This window comes from Gavialis gangeticus, unplaced genomic scaffold, assembly GCF_001723915.1.
Source record: "Gavialis gangeticus isolate Ggan-Ray unplaced genomic scaffold, GavGan_comp1, whole genome shotgun sequence".
Lineage (NCBI taxonomy): Eukaryota > Metazoa > Chordata > Crocodylia > Gavialidae > Gavialis > Gavialis gangeticus.
In genome coordinates this window covers 13,706,168-13,714,932 of record NW_017729003.1, presented here as the reverse complement: position 1 = coordinate 13,714,932, position 8,765 = coordinate 13,706,168, and the positions used below count along the sequence as shown (strand labels likewise).

At 47.3% G+C, this 8,765-nt stretch overlaps 1 protein-coding gene across 1 annotated transcript in view; it reads left to right on the top strand.

The window, feature by feature from the left end:
- The window catches only part of TSPAN15 (tetraspanin 15), a 51,073-nt gene that overhangs the window by 2,733 nt on the left and 39,575 nt on the right, over nt 1-8,765 (top strand). Inside the window, exon 3 of the mRNA XM_019507732.1 lies at nt 2,660-2,734. Coding sequence (XP_019363277.1) covers nt 2,660-2,734 — 75 coding nt within the window. The remainder of the gene's footprint in view (nt 1-2,659; nt 2,735-8,765) is intronic.

Below are 8,765 nucleotides of genomic sequence, written 5' to 3'. Positions count from 1 at the left end.
CCCCCCTCCCCTCCCTTCCCCTCCCCTCCCATTCTCTCTCTTCCTCTCTCAGGGCTTGCCTATGGGTTCCCTTTGCCTAGGGCATAGAGATGGGGGACCTGCCCAACACAGCTGGTGTCCCCAGCTGACCCAGGGGTGGGGGGGAAACCCCAGAGCTGCTCCTGGCCCCTTCTAGCCAGAGCTGCTTTGATCAGTTGCGAGGAGAGTTGGGTTCAGGCAGGGACAGCAGTGTTGGGCAGGTCCACCCTCCCGTGCTTTTTTGCCCAGTCCTCTGGTGTCCCCTGGTGGCTGGAGCAGGCACTGAAAGTGGGGATCACCCACTGCCAGTGCTATTCCTGGCTGAGCCTGGCACCCTGTGGAGTTGCTGCCTGCAGCTAGAACTCCAGGCCAGGCAGGGGAAACGTGGTGGAGTGGGGAGGAGCAGGGACACATCCACTGCCAACAAGCCAAGCCTCCTGTGCAGACTTTCTCCATAGTCGCCTACTGGAGAAGGGAAGAAGTGGTCCTGAGGCTTCCCCTGCCCTCAAGTCAGCCAGAGACGGTAGTATCACTGGGCAGGTTCCCACTTCCTCAACTGCTCCCTACTTGGTCCTCCCCCAGGTGTCCTATGCCAGCCTGGGGCTCTAGCCATGCCTTAGATTCCACAGAGGATGCAAGCATCCAGGGTGCTGGGAAGCCACTGATGTGTGGCCCACAGTGGGGAAAGGGGTTCAACCATGTCCCCCCATGTGTACCTCCACTGGATCTGCCCCTGAGGATCATGAATTATTTTTAGTCATTACAGACTTTGCAGTCATTGAAGCTTCAGTAATTATGGGTGGATGAATAGGGCATTAATTTTGGGTACTGCCTCAGTGCAGGGCACCAGAATGGAGGCAGGGGTGCCTCTCCTTCCTCCTTGCATTCTTCACCTTCCCTGCAGTGGCTCTGGCAGGGCAAAATATTTGTTTCAGGGTAATTTTATGCACCCTGCAGAAGGTTCTCACAAATTTAAATTATAGGTTACAATAAGAAAAACAATGCAAATATAATTTTTACTCACTTGTCAGATTTTATCTCTGATATAGTTAAAATATGAATTATACAAACAAAAATGTAAAGTGCTTATAATTTTAAAAAGCAGAATTGAAATAGACTTGGAAAGTGTTTAAGCTATGTTTTTTATACAACACACAAATTGCTGAGAACTTGAGAACAGAACAGAATGAGAAGAGAGTCTCTAATTCTGCATTATGGTGTCTTCCCAAGTTAATACGGGGAACTTTCTTGTTCTTGCTAATGACATTGTATTGGCATTTAAAAAATGAAAGTTCCTGGTGCCTATTTCTCAGTGTAATTCTCTCTCTATCAGAGGAAAGACTTCTGTTTGGTATTTCCAGATGGCTTGTGACACTCATGTCAGTCTCTGAACTTTAAAAAACCATAGCTCATTTTTCTGAAGTGGATAGTCTGGGGTATTTGGAGTGGGACTTTCCTTCCAGCTTTTACATGTATATGTGTATTCATGAGTGAGCAACTGTGCTTTCCTGCATCAGTCATATTCAGAGTTTTGAAGAGAAGTGAGAGAGAAAGCAGTTAGATCAGAAGCAGGAAATCCAGAAAGTTCAAGCCTACCACAGCACTAGTTTTTTCCACATTTTGGAAAAAAGGGGACCGTAGTAGTTGTTCACCTGTAACTCTCTTGGAGTGCTCTTATTGCCAGTCATGAGAGCATAGCACACCCCAAGAAAGTGATCAGACTCCCAAGTCTGATGCAGAAGAATACACTTCAACATCTAAAGTGAGTATTGATCTAGGCCTGCTTTCCATGTGTTAGGGACTGATGCGTCTCACGCAAGAGATCATCAGATCCCTTTTCCACTGGGATTCCACTGGTGGCATGAGAGGTTTTTTTTTAAAGATGATTTGAAGGGCTTTTCGTGTAAGAAAATGTACCCAACCTTTAAAACATTTTTAAATGAATGTCCAAACATTCTTACATACCTAAAGCATCCTGTAACCTGGAATATCATTCTGGTACTGGCATGCTTCACTTACTTCATAGCATAGTAGGGTTTTTTACATAAATATTAATTTAAAAGTCCTGTGCTGTTGAACTTCTATTTTTAAAGGCAGCACTCCCAGGTCACACTCTTAATACTACCCAAGTCCAAAATTTGGGGCCAAAATTTGGCTTTCAGTAGTGCTGAGCTGACAGAGAAAATTCTTCAGAGTTTCTAAAACACTGTTGCCAGCAAATTTAAACCTATAAATAGGAACCATCTTGTTAGGAAGTACACAAACGTAATGTTCTGTGTGAGTTGTATCATTCCCTGGTTCTGTTCTAAGAGCTATGATACTGTTGTAAAGAAGGGGAAGGATTTTTTTGGCAGCATTACCACTTATATCACACTTATTTCTGTTCCATTCAAAACAGGAAAATAGTAAATTTCTGTCAAGTAGATAAAAGGCAGAATGAGCAAAGTGGAAAAGAGGGTTTCTCAAGCATGAACAATTTATTTTAAAGAATCCTTTTTTTTTCCTTCCAAAAATGCAGTTTAATTCAGAGAATTGCTAAGAATATTGATAGTAAAAAGTTCCTGATTTAAACAGATTAATTGATAAAAAAGATAAGATTTTGATTGTATACTAGATTTTTTTTTGCAATTATGTCTTGCAGTTTATGTACATTCTTGGTATTTGTCTACTGATTGAACTAATTGGTGGAGTTGTGGCATTGATCTTCAGAAATCATGTGAGTAAAATTAGTTTAACTTATTATTCCCTAGAGTGTGACATGTGAAGATATGGCTATTCAGTGAGTGAGTTTTTAAATTGTCATCTGAGCACTAAACTACAAGGGACTAAAAAAGATATTGTGTTAAGACTAATGAAGATAAGTGTGTCCCCTCCCCCACTTATTAGTAGAGGAAAAATAGAATTGCAATAAAGTATACAAAAAGACTAAAAAATAAGGAGAAAGTTACATACATGGCATGTGAGTAAAAAAAACTGAAGGAGAGCTAACATTTTCTGTGCTGTAAAATATTTCCTTTGCTTTATCTTTCTTTGCTTTACCTTTTGCTGCGTATGAAGTTTCCAGCTACTTTTGGAGATGTAGGCACCTTTCAGTAACCCAGTCTGTTTTACACATCCTTCTCCTCTTCTTCCTCAGTAATGAGATTAATTCTTGGAACAGATCAAACACTTTGAATACTGACTTAAATTGAAGAAATGGATTTATTTGCGGACAGTATTTTATGGCTGTCAGTAGTCAAATATATTGTATTAGTAGGGGCTTCCAGCATAAATATATCTGCCATCTTCAGTAGCAGAAGTTCATGCTTTTGGCTTTTTTGCTTTTAGTGTGGGAAAATAGGTGAAAATATCAAGAAAAGAGAAAGGAACAACAAAAAAAGTCCTCTTCCCATATTTTCTACATTATCCCATATTAAAAGGTATTTTATACTATACAGAGCTTTAAAAATATCATTAAAAAAGACAAATCTTACTGTATTATTTCTCATTATTGAATTGAAACAAGCTTCTGGGTTCCTCCTTGTTTTTATTTCTTTTTTCTTGGTGCTGTCATGAAGTTCTGAAATTGAATTGTGACTTCAGAAGACAGGTCAAGTGTCAGGGGTCAGGGCAGCTGGCAGGTTAAACTGCCCCCTGTGGAATACTTCCAGCTGGCCCTGTGGGTGTGGCTGCCTGCTTATAAGAAGCAACACTGTCAGTGCCCAGCAAGTTATAGGCAACCTCTGCTTAATGGGTTCTAAAAACAACCAAGCGTTAAGTGGAACTGTGCTAAGCGAAACCCATTTTCTTATAGAAATTAATGTAAATAAATATAATTGGTTCTGCTGCTTCTCTGCCCTTCCATCGCCTCCTGCCGGCTTGGGCCCAACGCTCCTGGGCCCTGCAGTCCTGCCACCCCGCCGGCCCGGGCTCTGCACTTATGCCCCCCGCCTCACCATTTCACTGCTGCCACTCCTCCCCGCCCATCTGCCAGCCGCTTCAGCACCATGTGCTGGAGCGGACCTCGCACTCCTGCCACCTCACTCTGGGCCCCACCAACCCTGGCCATAGGCACTGGCTTGGGCTCCACGCTCATGCACCCCCCTCCCCACCTGCCACCATCCCTACCACCTTCTCCATCCAGCAGCACACCAAGCCACCCTCCTGCTGCCTCCCTGTGCTGTGCCAGGGACAATCCAGCCCATTCCTGGGTGGTCCCAGGTGGTGGGAAGACAGCAAGGACAGTGCACAGGGTGCTGGAAGCCCTGGTGACCTCAGGGAAGAGTTGGATCCAGCTGGGTGCTGCCTCCAAGGTGGGGCAACACTCGGCCCACTAACAGGCTGCCCAGGCAGCCCTGAGTGGTACTGCCACTGTGGAGGGAAAGGCCAGGGCCCCCCTGCAACTCAGGGGCTGCTCAGCCTGCTGGCTCGTCCCTGTCCCCCTCCCCTGCCCCCGGCTGTGGGAGAGGCGGGCAAGCTCTACAAAAAAACAAAAAGGTTTGGGCTCATCGTTGCTTCTGCCTTTAGTGGGTGCCTGTGGTGTATTGTGTGATGCTCTTAAGCCACACAGAGGAAATGTTTGTCATGTGTACATGGCGATGATTGTCATGTGTACAAGCACTTGCCCCCATGTTCCTACCTATTTGTGACTTTTTACTGCTTGTTCCTACTTCTTGGCTTACTGGCTTCATCCTTGTTCCTGGTTTCTCCACTCTTTGCTCCTGACCCCTGTCCAATCCCCTGTCTTCTGATAGCCAACTTGTGGCTCATAGCTTGTAGCTTTAGTTTGGCAGTTGCCCACATTCGGTCTTTACAGCTACAGCTGCCTGTTCTGCACCCTCCGGCTAGTGACTGTGCTCTGGATTCCTGTTTCCTGTTCCTGACCGCTCTGCATTGTGGCTGTACTCACAGTGACCATGAGGTCTCTTACAAACCTCAGCCTCCTGACCTGCCTGCTCTTGATCCCCTGACTTTTGACTAGTCTGGACTTTGTTGTTGATCTTGTCTGCTCCTGATCCCCTGGGTTATGACCAGGTATCTGGGTTTTCTATTTCCCACAGAAAAATGGAGAAAACCATAGATTTCCCCTTTTATCAGAGAAAACGCGGATTTCTCCTTTTAGCAGAGAAACCCATGGATTCCCTGCTTTTGCAAACAGCTCTGCAGGCTGGTTGAGCTCTAGCCTGCAAAAGCTGTTTGCAAACATGGCGGGAAACCCCCAGCCCTGCCTGGAGAGGGAAGGGTGGGGCCTGAGGCTGTCACTCAGCCACAGCCCCCCTGGGCTTAGCTCAGGCTCACTCTTTGCTCCTGGAGCCTGTGTATTAAGTGGGGCTTGCTAGGGGCTGGAGGTCCCTCTGGCAGGGCTGGGGGGTTGCAGGTCATAGCTGGGGGGCACCGGCAGGGCTGGGGGGAGCCAGGAGCTGGCCCTGGCCCTGGCCCCACCCAAGCAGGTGGCAGGAGTGGGGGAGCTGACTCCATGCTGCTTCTACTGCAGCTGCCTGCTGTTGGGGGCAGGGAGCTGCAGACATGGGTCCCTGGCCCCATAGTCCTGGCAGCTGGGGGCCCCCTCCAGCAGGGCTGAGGAGCAAGAGGCATGAGTAGGAAGGGGGGGTTGTTGTGGGGGCAGTGAGGGCACCAGCAGTATTGGGGGGCTTTGGGGGCAGTGAGGGGCAGCATCAGGGCTGGGGGTAATTCCACTTGGAGTATGAAGAGAGAGGAAGCATCAAAACGAAATCCAGCAATAGTGCATAATTCATTGGAAAGTATCAGAGTGAAGATATGTCATTGTAAATAAGCTGTTTTGGATTCAGTTAATTTGTTGTAGACTAGCAGAAGGTTGCTGTTGATTTTTAACAGAGAAAATGGATCAAATGGTCATTATTTTTTTGTTGCTGTTGATTTTGGCTGTTTAAGCAGGGAGACTGAGAACTGAAGAGACCTGACAGTAAACTAACCTCTGTTAGAAGAGCTTCATGTTAATATTTGGGGATAAGAAAGCAATTTTAAAAGATCTGAATAATTCAGTGATGCATTGCTTTGAAATATGTACTGCAATAAAGGCTGGCATTTTGCATGAGTCACTTGCTTGTTCATTTTCTCATCTTTCTCTGCTTCTTTCTCAAAGCTGGGAAGTTGCATTGCTTTTGCTTGAGTCATACTTTCTGTAAGAAATTCACCGGCATTTCTTTGTCATACTTTATCTTGTATTACAATGGAAATGTCAGGTGTGTATCTGTTTTTAATGCAGCTTTTTTGTACAGTTTGTCCCCATTGCTTTAGTGCATACATTACATTTGAAGTTGTTATGACACTTGGAATTGGTAGGGCCATGTGTGTATTCTCTAAGGGCTGTAGTTGTTCTTAATCTGGATTCGTCATGTTCATTGTACAGTAAACTTACTGTGGCTTGAAAATGAGCAATACTGACATTAGTCTTTTTCACTCAAAACAGATTATATTGTTCCCAAGATTCAGATATAAAGCCTGAGTACTCAATACAATGCTTTTGCTTTTTTCTTAAATCTGATGATGTTTCAAGGTACGCAAAGTGATTGTCATGGGAGACTCCATCCTGAGGGGGACTGAGGGGGCAATCTGCCATCCCGACTCCTTAGCCCAGGAAGTTTGCTGCTTCCTAGGGGCCCGCATCTGTGACATTGCGGACAAGATCCCTAAACTCCTCCAGCCCACAGACCGCTATCCCATGCTCCTCATCCATGTGGGCACCAATGACACAGCTCAGAGTGCTCCTAGCCGAGTCATGAGGCGCTTCAGGGATTTGGGTGCGGGGCTAAAGGGTCTGGGGGCACAGGTGGTGTTTTCTTTGATCCTCCCAGTCTCGAGCTATGGGCTGAGGAGGGAGAGGAGGATCCACGTAGTCAACCAAAGACTGCGGTGCTGGTGTCATCGGGAAGACTTTGGCTTCCATGACCACAGTCCACTCTTTGGAGAGAGAAGCAATGAGCTGTTGGGAAGGGACGGCCTCCACCTCTCTCCACTGGGGAGGAGGCTCTTCTCAGCTAGACTGGCTGACCTGCTCTACCGAGCTTTAAACTAAGCCTGCTGGAAGATGGGGAGACTACTGCCGCTGCTGGCCCACCGAGTGACTCTGGCAAAGCCAGCAGGCCAAGGCACGTAAGGGATCCCACCCCAGCCCCAGCCCTGAAACAAAATGTAAGCAAGGCAAGAGCCCCTAAGGGGACACTTGTGTGTCTATACACAAATGCCAGGAGCCTGCGGAATAAACAGGAGGAACTTGTTTTCCTTCTAAAAGCAAATAACTACAATGTCATTGGGATAACAGAGACTTGGTGGGACTCTGCCCATGACTGGACCACGGGTATAGATGGCTATACCCTGTACAGGAGGGATTGAGTGGACAAAAGGGGCGGGGGTGTAGCTCTCTATGTCAAGGAAAGCTGTGCGTCCCTGCAAGCTGACATTGGCACCCATGGTGGATGACTGGAGACCCTCTGGGTTAAAATCCATGGGGAACATGGCACAGGGGATACTATGGTGGGGGTCTATTACAGACCCCCTACCCAGAGTCAAGACCTCAACCAGGAGTTCACTAGGGAATTGGCTGAGGCTGCACAATCCTGGTGTATGGTTGTCATGGGAGACTTTAACTACCCAGATATCTCATGGGAGGAGCGCTCGGCCAAATCCGAGCGGTCGTAAAGCTTTCTCTCATGTGTGGACGACCTCTGTCTGACTCAGGAAGTCTACAGGCCAACAAGAGGTGAAACACTGCTTGACCTCGTACTGGCAACTGGGGATGACCTAATTGGCAACCTAACTGATCACCTTCACCAATTGCTGTAAAGCTGGCAAGTCAGTCAGTTGAACAGAAGTCCTCGACTTCAGGAAAGCTGACTTTGACAAGCTAAGGAGGCTTGTCAGAAAGGCCCTAAAAGGCCACAACCCAATGGAGAGGGGAGTTCAGGATGCGTGGATGCTCCTCAAGGGAGCAATCCTGGATGCGGAAGCAAAGTCCATCCTGTCTCAGAGGAAAGGCAGCAGGAGGGCACAGCAGCCCCCTTGGCTCTCCAGGGGACTGGCGGACCTCCTGCGTCTTAAAATGAGGACCTATAAAGGATGGAGGACCGGATCCGCCACCAAGGAAGAATACTCTGCATTAGTCTGGAGTTGCAGAGAGCAAATAAGGAAAGAAAAGGCTGCAATGGAACTCCAGCTAACTACAAATATCGCGGAAAATAAAAAGTCCTTTTTTAGATATGTGGGGAGCTGGAGGGAAAGCAAGGGCAACATTGGACCCCTGCTAAACCAGATGGGGCAACTGACAACTGATGACCAGGAAAAAGCTAACTTGTTAAATGGGTACTTTGGGTCAGTTTTCCATCAGCCCCATGGGGCGGCCCTGCCCACTATGGGTCAGGGAGGCCTAGGTGAGGGAGATTCCTTGCCCTCCATCGAAGCTGACCTCGTGAAGGAACACCTTGACAAGCTGGATACCTTCAAGTCAGCTGGCCCTGACGGGTTACACCCAAGGGTACTCAGGCAGCTGGCGAACATCATAGCTCAGCCACTGGCAAGGATCTTTGAGAGTTCTTCATGCTCTGGTGAAGTGCCCGATGATTGGAAGAGGGCCAATGTCGTGCCTATCTTCAAGAAAGGGAGGAAAGTTGATCCGGCAAACTACAGGCCCATCAGCCTGACCTCTATCCTGGGGAAAGTCTTGGAAAAGATTATCAAGGAGGCCATCCTTAACAGGCTAGCTGAAGGCAATATCCTGAGGGATACCCAGC